Source organism: Kryptolebias marmoratus, linkage group LG10 (assembly GCF_001649575.2).
Source record: "Kryptolebias marmoratus isolate JLee-2015 linkage group LG10, ASM164957v2, whole genome shotgun sequence".
NCBI classification, from domain to species: domain Eukaryota; kingdom Metazoa; phylum Chordata; class Actinopteri; order Cyprinodontiformes; family Rivulidae; genus Kryptolebias; species Kryptolebias marmoratus.
The window spans coordinates 1,432,067-1,445,483 of NC_051439.1; the positions used below are offsets into that span (position 1 = coordinate 1,432,067).

Genomic DNA, 13,417 nt, shown 5'->3' on the forward strand with positions numbered 1-13,417 from the left:
GAGGTGTTCCGGGCACGTCCCACCGGGAGGAGGCCCAGAGGAAGACCCAGGACACGCTGGAGGGACTATGTTTCTCGGCTGGCCTGGGAACGCCTTGGGATTCCCCCGGAGGAGCTGGCCCAAGTGGCTGGGGAGAGGGAAGACTGGGTCTCCTTGCTTAGGCTGCTGCCCCCGCGACCCGACCCCGGATAAGAGAGCGGGATGGATGGATGGATGGATGGATGGATGGATGGATGGATGGATGGATGGATGGATGGATGGATGGATGGTCCATTCAATTCAATATGCCCTCCACAGCTAATCAACAATATCCAAAAAAGCTATTACTTTGTCAGTTTTACAGTTAATAAACTAAAATTGAATGTAGTAATAGCTGAAAGTCATTCACAACACATACTCTGAGTGTGAAATTGCACATAACATTTTCAAGCTTTGACATTTCTCAACATAAGTTGGTTGATTATAGTCTAAACCTCTGGAACAAAATGTTGTTTTTTTAACAGTTGTATTTTCTGTCTTTGTACCTAATCCAAAGCCACTATCACAGCATGGATATCTTCACTCACTATGATCTCCTGAATGGAAATGGTACCAAGGTGGCAGAGGGTCACAAAGCCAGTTTCTGCCTTGAGGACACAGACTGTCAAGAGGGTAAGTCTGATGCTTTGTTCAGAGTTTTTGACATGTGACAGTCTATGCCATTGACAGGTAACTTGCAATATAATTGCTGACATAGATAAAAGTTTACACTTTAGCAATTTTAATTATTTTCAGTAAAAGACTTTTCATATATGTTGACCAGTTGTTCAGAAATACATGAATTACCCTTTGGGTTTAAAAAAACATGTTGTCATTACAATTTACATTATTAATCTGTATTTTACAGCAGTTTATCATTTCTAAGCATTTCATAAGTAACATCTCTCTTTCTGTCCCATTTAGGTGTTTCTAAACGATACGAGTGTGCCAACTTTGGTGATCAGGGCATCACTGTTGGCTGTTGGGATCTGTATCGACATGACATTGACTGCCAGTGGATCGACATCACAGACATCAAACCTGGAAACTTCATTTTGCAGGTGAAACATGTGGCTTGAAGTGTGAAGCAAACAGCAAGTACTGCTAGTCAGAGAGGGGAAAATGGAATCTAAATACAGCATTAAATTTTTTTACCCAAGAATCCTCAGCTACTGACTTTCATATACGCAGCATGTCCACATAAACTATGGAGATAAATTAGACTAAAAAATATTCACAAACAAGATTTGTATGCATACAATAAGATGCACAAGTGTACATCAAAATTTGTAAGTGTACAACATAATTCACAAATGTGTTTGACACAATGCATAAATGTGTACCTCAACATTTACAAATGTATAAACAGTTTTTCAAATTTACACTATTCAAACTGCACAAGTCCAATTACACTATATATACAAATCAGCAAATGTGCGTGCACGAATCACCAGCTGTGGACAGATCGGTCAACACATCAGCTCGCCTGTACTTACGACTTTTGAGACTTTCTTACAGCACAAGATTCACAAATGAGATGATGCATTTAAGGCTGGGAAAAAGCTGGGATATCTGAGCATTACAAATGTGATGCTGCATTTAAGCCTGGGAAAAAGCTGGGATATCTGAGCATTACCAGCCTTACGGGGCCATTGGAAACACCGTATTTTTGACTTGACCCTGTAGCCCAAAGCCACTATATTAAACACATGCACTTACATTAATGTTACTGGATTCTAAAAATGTTAACTTCCTAAACTGTACTGCTGAATTAAACCAGTTTAAATGGGTAGGAAAAATAAAAATTCCCTGAAAACAGACAAGAGCAGCAGCACCATCTTGTGGCGTCACTTTAACCTCCATCATGGGACAGAGAAAATACGATGGCGGGGCGTCCACAACACGGTATGATCTTAATGTGCATCTAGAAAGAAGAAAGGTAACAGTTGATGTTGGTGGGAAGTAACATAATAATACCATTTATTATTTTAGATAATACATAACAAAAGTTTTCATTGTCCGATAGTTAGGTGCAGTTGTTAGCTCGCCTTTCACTGTAACTGCCTTAAGTTCGAGGTCATTTCTGCCGAGTCCTTCTCATAAAAAAGTTACTCTTAACAGTTTCAGGAAAACCTTTTTTTGATATTAAAGTTATTTATCCAAAATCTCACACCAAGGTTGTATTTTTTATTACAGTCGAGTGATAGCATCAAGCTAGTTCGACAACTACACATAATCCTAATTTAAACTAATATTAATTTTCACAAGTTTAATTGTGTAAATACAGATAATAGAGAAATCATGTATAATTTATAATGGTGCACATTTTGTAATTCTTGATACTTTTTTAAGAAATTTTTGAAACTATTACGTAATATACTCGTGAATAATGCTACAGAAAACAATTATTAAGCAACATTATTAAGCTACAAAGTTGCATATGTCCATATTAAAGCTAGATGGGAGCTTGACATGCTGTCTGTTTTGTGTGCATTTGTAAAATGATGTCCCAGCATCTTCAGACAGTCTACACCTGCTGATTGGCGCAGTTATACCCTAACCCTATCAGGACCTTAAGCTTTAAAGGGTGCAGTCCACAGGTCCCAAACACATGCCCACTTCATCCACCTGTAACAGCTAAGCCACTACAGGTCATACTCTGCCCTTGAGAAAGACATGTTTGTTTGTCTGAAGTCTGTTGAAACCGGTTTTGCACTTGTGTAAATCATATATAATTTGGGATTCGAACTGTAGGTGGGGACCTTAAGTGAATCCCTACAATGTTAGTTTACTCAATGTTAGTACAGAATTAAAGTTTATATTCAGCTGTTTTTCATGTCAGTGTTTGGAATATTATTAAAGTCTCAAAAGTCGTAAGCACGGGCAAGCTGAGTGTTGACCGACTGTCCACAGCTGGTGATTCGTGCACGCACATTTGCTGATTTGTGTGTGTTGTGTAGTACTATTTGTGCAGTTTAAGTAGTGTAAATTTATTAGTGCACCTTATTATAATCATTTTCAGACTGTTTTATCTCCATAATAACACTCCATTATGTTTGTTTAATTGGTGTACGTGTTAAGGATGACTCTCAGCTACTACCGCACCCAATTTTAAATCAACATTTTTAAAACTGGCTTAGTTATAGCCAGTTTTAATCAGTTTGCTGTGATTGTCATCTTGATTTGGGATGACTCCAAAGGTTAATCAATTAAAGTTGAAGGAATGCTAGCCTTTTAGTGTTTAAATGTTATTACACTGTTCAGTATGTTGCCTTATGTTTCACTTCTCCTCAGGTTGTGATCAATCCAAACCATGAAGTGGCTGAGAGTGATTTTACCAACAATGCTATGAAATGCAACTGCAAATATGATGGGCATCGGATCTGGTTCCATAACTGCCACATTGGTAAGCAGTCAGAAACACAGTCCCTAAAGTTTGAAAATCATACTACTTTATGTTTTGTTCTTAATCTTCTGCAGGCGATGCATTCAGTGAGGAGGCAGAGAAGAGATTTGAGAAATATCCTGGACAGTTGAATAACAAAATTTCCTAATCAACATTTAACATAACAAAATTACAAAGTGTTGACTAAAACAGAGACCTAAGTAGCTCAGACAAAAAGATAAAGCCGCTTTTTTTAGGTGCCAACATGGATCCCTAACACATTATTTTTAATTACTGTTTTTTTAGCGTACTTGAAGTTGCAAATTGGTTTTCTCTAGCCCAAGTCAGTTTGTTTCTTTAAAGCCATACAGTTCGTATGACAAATGTACAACCTCATTTTTCTTTCTTTTTTTGAATTTTACATCCTAAATGATTTTATTAATTTTTTTGATACAACCCTTGTTCCAAAAAATGGGACATTGTTTATGAGATTTGCAAATCATTGCATTCTATTTTTGTTTAATTTTTAAACCCATATGTTATTCACAATGAAACACAGTAAACATAATAAATGTTTAAACTAAGAAATTATACCATTTTTAGAAAAAAAATCATTTTAAATTTGATAGCAGCAACACATCTCAAAAAAGTTGTGAAGAGGAAACAGAGAGTTGTAAAAGTAATAAACAACCTGAGGACCGTGAACACCGTGGAACTAATTAACAGAGGCAGAAGGCAGAGGTTCAACAGTCTGTGGAAAAACTGTGTCTAAAAATAGTGGAACAATTTCAGAATAATGTTCCTCAATAGAAAATTGGAAAACATCTTCAAATCATTCTCTGTAAACACAGTTGCCATCCACAAATGCAGGTTAAAGATCTATTGTGCAAAAAAGAAGCCATGTGAACACCTTCCATCGTCTTCTCTGGGCCGATGAGCTGATTTCAAATAGACTGAGACAAAGTGGAAAACAGAAGAATCAAAACTTGAAATTTGTTTTGGAAACCTAGGATACAATGTTATGTGTAGTAAAGAGAAGAGGGACCATCCAGCCTATAATCAGCATGCAGTGGAAAAGCCTGACTTTTTGATGGTATGGAGTGCATTAGTGTCTGTGGCATGGGCAGCTTACAACATCAATGTAGAAAGCTATTTACAGGTTTTGGAACAAGATATACTCCCATCCAGACAAAGTCTTGCATATTTCAGCAAGACAATGCTAAAAGGCATTCTGTGTCCATTACAACAGCATGATTTCGCATCAGACGGTTGTGGGTGTTGCACTGCCTTGCTGTCAGTCGAGCTCTCGCACCAGTTGAAAACATTTGCTTCATCATGAAACAAAAAAATTGATGACCCAGGACTTTTAAACAGCTCAAATTCTACATCAGACAAAAATGGGACAACATTCCCCTCCAAAAACTCCAGCCACTGGTGTTCTCAGTTCCTAGATGCTTACAGACTGTTGGTAAAAGAGAGGATGTTTAATAGTGGTAAATTTGGCCCCATCCCATCTTTTTTTAGATAAGTTGCTGCTAAAAAAAATTCTAAATTACCTTATTTTTTCTTTAAAATATTCAGAATAAACATTTAATGTGTTTACTATGTTCACTGTAAATAAAATATGGGTTTGAGATTTGCACATCATTACATTTTGTTATTTACATTTTAGAGAACATCCCAACATATTTGTAATTTGTTTGCTTTTAGTAAGTGTATTCTTGCCTCAGAATCCAATAAATCTGTGAGCTTCTGTTCCATTTGCTTTGGCGGATTAGAAAAGATGTTTCAGGCATCACCTGAGACAGATGCAGCTCTGGGAAAAGTCTCATTTCTCTTAAATGCAAGACCTAACTGAGAGAAATGAACCAAAGTAACCTGCCTTTGTCTCATTAGGCTTTTTGTTTTAAAATTTCACTTTGATTAGTTTAATAGCTGAAAGGTTAAATGTAAATAAATGTGTTCAAGAGAAAAAACCTATCTTAGATTTGCACAGGTGATATTTGGGTGCTTGGTCAAATCAGTTACAAAATCTGTGTTCCTTAGCAAATATTGTCAACTCAAAGGGCTGTTGATTCCATTTGAAGCCATGTGGTGCTTCAGTCTGTTTGTTTTAATGCATTTACTTTAAAAATGTGTTCTATGTATGCTGATAAACATACCTGCTGCACTAAATAAAGCTTAACAGAAACAGGAACTATTATGTGTTGACTAAACTGATCAGAAGTTTCAGATTCTGCAAGAAGCGTTGCCAGCTTACATTTTTTTTCTTGTTTTCTAGAAATACTTGTGTTCTACTACTCTACCTTGTTGGTTTTATTTATTGCCTACCTCTGAAGGCAATAATGTTTTTGACCAAGTCTGTGAGTTTGTGTCTGTTTGCAAAATACCATATTTTCCGGACTATAAGGTGCACTTCAAAGCCTTCAATGTTCTCAAAAAACAACAGTGCTCCTTATAATCCAGAGCAACTTATATGTGTAAGAAGTCGTAATGTTTTAGTACGACTTTGGTAAACTACAAAGCTGCATGGCTGGCAGCATTACGGCTCAGTTAGAGTCACACAGGGCTCTGTGCACGGTGAGCGGACCTGAGCGAGCGGTGGAGGCGTTTATACTTGACGCTTACGTCTGTGCAGTATTCTTCTGTGAGCTTTGAACCGTTTGATTATCTTTGTGATCTTTCATAGAGGGATCATATAAATGCTGATACAGGTGAACCAGCTCCGCTAGAGCACCAAAATCGTCCATTTTGAATGGAGCACGGCGCGAGCAACGTTACAAAAATTGGGAGGTGCACGAGGATGCGCCGGTGCGCCTTAAATATGACAAAACTTTGAAGATGGGCCATTCATTGACAGTGCGTCTTGTAATCCAGTGAGCCCTATGGTGTGGAAAATACAGTATGTCAAGAAATCAGTTCAAAATGGCTGCCACAGCCAACTGTCTCTAAAAAAACACAAAAATGGCTATAACTCAAGTTGAATTTGATGTGGGTGTGTGTCATTCACAACACATACTCTGAGCATGACACCTTGCGTGGGATTGCACATAATGTCTTCTGAGACTCAGATCTGATCAGATTTTTTACTCTGATATGAAAGGTGGTGGGTGATATGCATTTCTTCAATGAATACAAGGTTTATTTCTGTAATGACGCTCTCAAGTTGGTGACAGCCAACTAAAAAGCTTGGAAAAAACTAAATGAATATTTTTGATATTTTTCTACAACATAATGTATATTGAAGTAAAACCTTTGGCATATTAAGATTTAAATATAAAGATAGATGACATTTTGATTCCCTGTTTTCAAATTTTGATTGAGAAAAAAGATGAGACAGTCCTGATGCTGCAGATGTTCTGACTGAGCAGGGAGACCTGCTGGTACTTATCTGCTGTTGAGATGATGGTTCATCTCAATCCACCGCTAATCCCAGTCTTCATTATGATAAAGAGGCAATCCCATTAATCTTTCACACCAATCACAATAACTTACACCACTTCACTTTCATCAGTAAAGAAGACAGGAAAGGAAAGGTTTACAGACAGTGGTGAGAGAAGCCATGTTGTATGGTTTGGAGACAGTGGGACTGACAAAAAGACAGGAGACAGAACTGGAAGTGTCAGAGCTGAAGATGTTGAGGTTCTCCTTGGGAGGGACAAGGATGGATAGGATTAGGAATGAGGTCATCAGAGGTACAGCACAGGTTGAACAACCTGGTGATAAAGTTAGAGAGGTCAGACTGACATGGTTTGGACATGTGCAGAGGAGGGACAGTGGGTATATTGGTAGAAGGATGTTAGAGATGCAGCTGCCAGGAAAAAAAGACAAATAGGAGACATATGGACGCAGTTAGAGAGGACATGGAGGTAGTTGGAGTGAGGACAGAGGACACAGAAGACAGAGTTCGATGGAGGAGGAGGACTCACTGTAGCTCCTGAAAAGGGAACAGCCCAAAGAAAAAGGCAGCATTAGTCTTTGCAAGTAGTGACTTTTTGACAGCTACTACCACACCAAATTTTAGCTCAGTTTCTGTAAAATTCAGAGATCTAGCCATTTTTGTGTAGGCCATGGTTGATTAGCTGTGACAGCCGTCTTGAATTGTGTTGACTCAAAAAGTTAATCAGATGTAGATGTAAGTCTAATTATTACTTTCTGAGAATTTCATTAAAATCTGTTCTCTGATTTGTGAGATATTTTGCTAGAAGTAAATTAGAGGGTCAATCTGCACATCCACACCAAATCCAATATCAATGCTATGAACAAACATAAATGCAAGGAAAATGACTAAATTTCAACTACTCAACTATAAAAGATTAGAAGAAATTAGAAATCAATTAAGCTCATCCCCCTGCTGTCTTGATATCCTTCCTACAACCTTCTTTAAGAAAGTTCTTCCTGTCATTGCATCTGACTTGATTCAAATAGTAAACTCATCTTTCTCATCGGGTGTTTTCCCCCAGGCTTTAAAAACAGCAGTTATCAAACCTCTGTTAAAAAAGAACAATCTGGATAAATCATTATTGCAGAATTACAGGCCAATCTCTAACCTTCCATTCATCAGCAAAATTATTGAAAAAGCTGTATTTCAACAGTTAAATAGCTTCTTAACAACGATCAACCGCTTTGATATCTTTCAGTCCGGCTTCCGTGCTCACCACAGCACTGAGACTGCCCTCGTCAAAGTGTTCAATGATGTTCACATAAATACAGACTGTGGAAGAACCACAGTGCTGGTTCTACTGGATCTTAGCGCAGCATTTGACACTGTTGACCATAATATATTATTAGAGCGACTGGAGAGCTGGGTCAGACTCTCAGACACAGCACTCAGCTGGTTATAATCCTACCTAAACAACAGGAACTTCTTTCTATCAATAGGCAACTTCTCTTGAGAGCGAACAGAAGTCACATGCGGAGTACCCCAAGGTTCAATCCTGGGACCCCTTCTATTTAACATCTACATGCTCCCACTGGCTCAGATTATAACAAGTAATAACATTAGTTACCATAACTACGCAGATGGTACACAGCTCTACATCACGACCTAAAGAGGAACGATCAGGAGTCAACACGCAGCTTCAGTAAAACCGGGAAGTTCGAGCACATCACCCAGTTCTAAAATCCTACACTGGCTCCCTGTAGCTCAGAGAAGAGGCATCACTGAATCACTGAACGGCTTAGCAGCACAATCCATTAAAGATCTGCTGTTGTTCTATCAACCTTCCAGACCACTCAGGTCTTCTGGTTCTGGTCTACTCTGCATCCCCAGAACCAGAACCAAACATGGAGAAGCTGCTTTCAGCTTTATGCACCACAAATCTGGAACAAACTTCTAGAAAAGTGTAAAACAGCTAAAACACTGAGTTCCTTCAAATCAAGGTTAAAAACCCACCTGTTTAGAGTTCCTTTTGAATCACAATAAATGAATGTGTACTGGTATATCATTTGTTTGTTGCTGTTTTTGTATGTTGTTTTTATGAATTTTTAATTTAGTGTTTTTACAATGTAAAGCACTTTGAACTGCCTCGGTGCTGAAATGTGCTATACAAATAAACTTGACTTGACTAGAAGTAAAGATACGGTAAACAAAAAGACACAGGCAAAAACACTATTGCTTTCTAAAGAAATAAATACAGACAAAGACTAGTGCCTAAGTTAAAAATCTCATTTTCATCTTTTATTGCTCCTAAATAATCAAAGCTTTACAACTGTTCACAATAACTTACTTTGAGCATCATCAACAGCTTTATTTCAAATGTCATGTGATGGTACAACACTTTAGGCTGCAGAAATATGAAAAATAAAGACTACGTTTAAACACCTTTCCCAATTTTTAGGGACTGTACCATTTTCCAGGTCCAGGTTGAACCAGTCTGAGTTGGAGAAGTGAGCTCAGGTTCCAGTCACCAAAAAGTATACCAGTCTTCTGACAAATGAACCCAGAAATGAAAGGACCATTTCACTGCAGCAGTGTCCTTCTCACAACTCTACCCTCTTTGTCAACAGCAAAGTTGTAATTTTGAGGGTTATCCAATGCATCTTCAATTCGTTGATCCAGGTTCTCCAAGGTGATGAAGTTCTTTGCGTCCTCCTGTAAATAAGTTCAGGCAGTTGTAATTTTAACCATGCCTAATTACCTTCAACCTGCATAACATACATTTTTCCCATTGGCTACAAGTCAAGAGTTTGAGAAAATCCCACCTGCAGCTGCAGAATCTCCTTTTCTTTTTGTTTGAGGAGCTCCTGCTGTTTCTGTTCACACTGAAGGGCAGCTTCCATCTTTCTGCACTCAGCTTCCTCCTTCTCCTTCTGGATCCTTGCCACTCTAAAACACAGAAGTGGAGCAGACCAAATGACTCTTGGCAGGAGACAAAATTCTCACATGAACGCGTTCAAGAGTATAATCTGTCTACTTTAAACTAAAGTTTAAAGTTTAAAACAACTAGTAATTACTTCATGCAGAAAAAGTTGTTGAAGGTTTTTAATAGGTTGTTTTTATCTGTGTGTGTGTGAAGAAGCATCATCAGCCCAACATGTAACAATCTAAGTGAATCACAGTCACAGTATGTGTCAGCAGACAGAAGGGGAAAGAAGTGTAGGACAAGCTGGTTTATCTTAGAAAAGTTAAAGATTATATTCTAAGCAAATATCCATAATTCAGTTCTTCTTAGTCAGAAGGATCATTTCAACTATCCAGAGCACCATTTGTTTTATTCACAATAAAGACTTCAGATAGAATTCTTCCTAGGTCACTTTTCCCATTTCAGTATTTTGTGATTTTAGCTCCAGATATCAGCAAATACATTCTTTCTAAACATTTTGTAATTTAAAAACAATTCAGAAAAAACCCTCACATTTGAGACATCAAAAACAGTACTGTTAGAGAATATCCCTCAAAATAACTGTACCCAGTAAAACATCATTAAAAATATCTAGTATTCATATTACAACTATTTAAAAAGCTGTTTTAGTAAGTTGAATAATGACTAGCAACAACACTAAGCCATAATATCTATGAAGATATTTTGGAAGCTAATGCTGATGGAATAAAATCGGTGAAATAAAAATGACTAGTAACAACTACATTCTAGATATCTAAAATTTTCTTTTGACTAGAAAGAGTTGAATTCTCTGTATTAGAAATCTTGCCCAACACTGGATTATTGGAGATTAGAAAGCCATGAAATGTGGCCTAGCCTGGGATCCTTCAGTAACCTGGCTTTGAGAAGGTGGAGGTTTTCCTGGTTGTTCCAGGCCATCAGGCCACAGTGCTCCTCGCTCTCCTGCTTTGCCTTCTCCTCCGCCTGCGAGCCCGTCTCTTCCTCGTACTTTCTCCGCAGCAACTCCTCTTTAAACTCCAGACTAACAAACAGAAGAACCACATTTCTTGTATAAAGTATCTATTTTCTTATTGCACCAATTGAATAAAATGTTGAATTACATTGAGTATTGTTTGATTATTTCAATTATGCTATTGTAAAAGAAAAAGAGCAGATAAAATTTGTACTATACCATTTATCCAATTACTGTGTTCTGTCTTTAATGACGGTGAGACACAGGGCTGCTATACATGGTGTCCCTCTTTGTTTTTAATGTGGAACATTATGGAGGTCTTCCCTTGGATGTTGAAGGTTTGTTTTGTTTATAACATTTAACTTACTACAATGTCATGGAGACCAATTAAATAAAAAATATAAAGTTACTATTATTCTTAAAACATTTGTTATTGTATCCTTAAATTTTAAATTTATAAGCAAAATTTGGCAATGACTTAAATTTATCATGTGCTTACCTACAGAAACAGCAGAAGTGACTAAAAATCAACAATGGCAACATCCATCAATGTGTGTAGCTGACTCTTATATATATATATAATATATATATATATATATATATATATATATATATATATATATTATATATATAGGACTGCGGATTAGGACCAGTCCAGGGTCTAGATCTGCAGTCCACTTTGGAGATGTTCTGGCAGCTACACGGTCTTCCCTCCCCCCTTCTTTTACAAGGAGAACCTGTTCGAACCTACCGAAGCGCCCTCAGGATCAGCTGGTACTCCGTGTATCTCTCGTGAAGGACGACCATCTCTACCGGATCCACGGGGGGAGGCACTTTCATTCGGCCCTCTTTGGACTTGGCCACCGGGTCGGCTCGGGACTTCCGGCCCCGGACAGCCTCCAGGGGCATGGCGCTTCGCGGCGCGAGGAGCCGGGCCGCCTGGACGCTCCTCGTGCTGATCAGCTGAAACATGTCGGTGTACAGATGTGTATATTAATCTTCGGTTAGGTCAAACATGGGAGTATTTAACCTGAAGCCTGAAGCGTAAATGAACCATGAGCACAGTTACAAGAACAACACAACGGCCATTCTGATGACCCCTGCCGAGCGGAAGTAATCAGAAAGGAGCCCAGTGACGTCACTGAGGGAGCCGTTCACTCGTTACTGCCATCTTTCGGTTTTATTTTACCATATTTATTTAACGACATATGTAACACGAGCCTATAGTTGGTAAGTAGTTAAACATATAGCGAACAACAATTTAATAAGGTTTAACTGGTTTGGCTTTTTTAAAATAGTGGAATGGATCCAGTCAGATTCTATCTATCTATCTATCCATCCATCCATCCATCCATGTCTGTGTAATGTATCTGTGTAAATGTTGCACAGCACACCAACACCCACATTGTCTCAGTCTGGTAAATTCGACCCTTAGAACTGCAACCTATAGACTATTTGGGCAAATATGTAGGAATATCTGATTACATAACTTTGGTGACTTTGTTGTGGGTTCATTTTTACTGGTAGAAATTCCTTTGTAGAATCAGGTAAATTGCTATGTCAAGGGTTTTATTTTGCTGTGGATATTGATGTATATATTAAAGTTTTGTTTATTTTGTTTATGGAAATTTAGTAAACTGATTTTATGATTTAAAATCATATAGAGTACGTTTTTTATCTCTAGTGGGAAAAATGTATTATGACACTGCTGACATTTAAAGCAGGAGCTGTAGTGTGATATATAAGACTATAGTCTTACTTATAAAGTTATTTTACAGCTGGTTTGGTATGGTAGTAGTCGAAACATTTATGTGTGTTTATTATTAGTCACCTGAACAACGACTCATCTCCTTTTGACTTATAAACAACTTGGGTCAATATATATGCTCTTATCGTTCTTTTAAAATTATTTATTCTTTTTCCCAGATTATTTTTTTCCCCGTTCTTGTGCTGACTGTGCTTCCTAATTTTTTAAGGTCAGTGTTAATATTGTTGTATAAAATAAAATAAAATTGCAGTATATTATTGTTTTGTTTGTTTGATTTTACTTTTAATTCACCTCATGAAGTACACCAAAAAGTTGATAAGATTCTCTCCAACAGTTTTTGAAACATATGTATAATGTGTTGTTGATGCTGCATCTGCAGGTAGTAGATTTGTTTTGCTTCCTAGTACAGTGCATTGCTTGTGGAAAATATAGTTATTTATGATTCTACATTCTACACAATAACAGATAATAGCTTGCCAGCCGAGGCAATGTTGGGAAATGGTCCAGTGCTGTGGATTGAACCCTGTAAGTGAGTGAGGTTAATGTATAATGTGTTCCTGCTGACAAAAATGCCTTTTTTAGTGAATCTCATGTATTATGGGTGCAAAATTCCAGGAATTTTCAAAGTTGAAAAATTTCCATGGGAATTAACAGGAATGTATAGGAATAAAAATGTAAATACTCAGATTGAGCTTTTCAGGTAGCACAGAGATGTTGTTGGGTTCTTCAATAATGTTAATCGTCACACAAACAAATAAAACATTTGCAAAATTCAAGAAGTGCAAAATTTAATTTTAAGAAATTTAATAATTTTCTCTCAAGTTCAGTATTTATGATAAATCTTTTTTTTCCAAGGATATAATGTATAATGTATACATTATATATATATATATATATATATATATATATATATATATATATATATATATATATATATATATATATATATA

The 13,417-nt window shown here is 37.2% G+C and overlaps 2 protein-coding genes across 5 annotated transcripts in view; one reads left to right on the top strand and one right to left on the bottom strand.

Annotated features, from left to right (window-relative positions):
* The window catches only part of loxl3b (lysyl oxidase-like 3b), a 62,622-nt gene extending 57,022 nt beyond the window's left edge, over window positions 1-5,600 (top strand). For all 4 annotated transcript variants that reach the window (XM_037977685.1, XM_037977687.1, XM_037977684.1 and 1 more), the window contains 4 exons: window positions 536-651; window positions 943-1,079; window positions 3,313-3,424; window positions 3,499-5,600. In XM_037977685.1, the coding sequence (XP_037833613.1) occupies window positions 536-651; window positions 943-1,079; window positions 3,313-3,424; window positions 3,499-3,572 (439 nt within the window). In that variant the 3' untranslated portion in view covers window positions 3,573-5,600. The remainder of the gene's footprint in view (window positions 1-535; window positions 652-942; window positions 1,080-3,312; window positions 3,425-3,498) is intronic.
* Window positions 5,601-9,056: 3,456 nt separating this feature from the next.
* mrps26 (mitochondrial ribosomal protein S26) lies at window positions 9,057-11,824 on the bottom strand. The gene is made up of 4 exons (XM_017440831.3): window positions 11,451-11,824; window positions 10,622-10,768; window positions 9,608-9,731; window positions 9,057-9,497 (listed from the first exon to the last, which is right to left on the bottom strand). The coding sequence occupies exons 1-4, from the start codon at window positions 11,669-11,671 to the stop codon at window positions 9,366-9,368; spliced, it is 624 nt and encodes a 207-aa protein (XP_017296320.1). The 5' UTR covers window positions 11,672-11,824; the 3' UTR covers window positions 9,057-9,365.
* Between the last annotated feature and the right edge of the window lie 1,593 nt (window positions 11,825-13,417).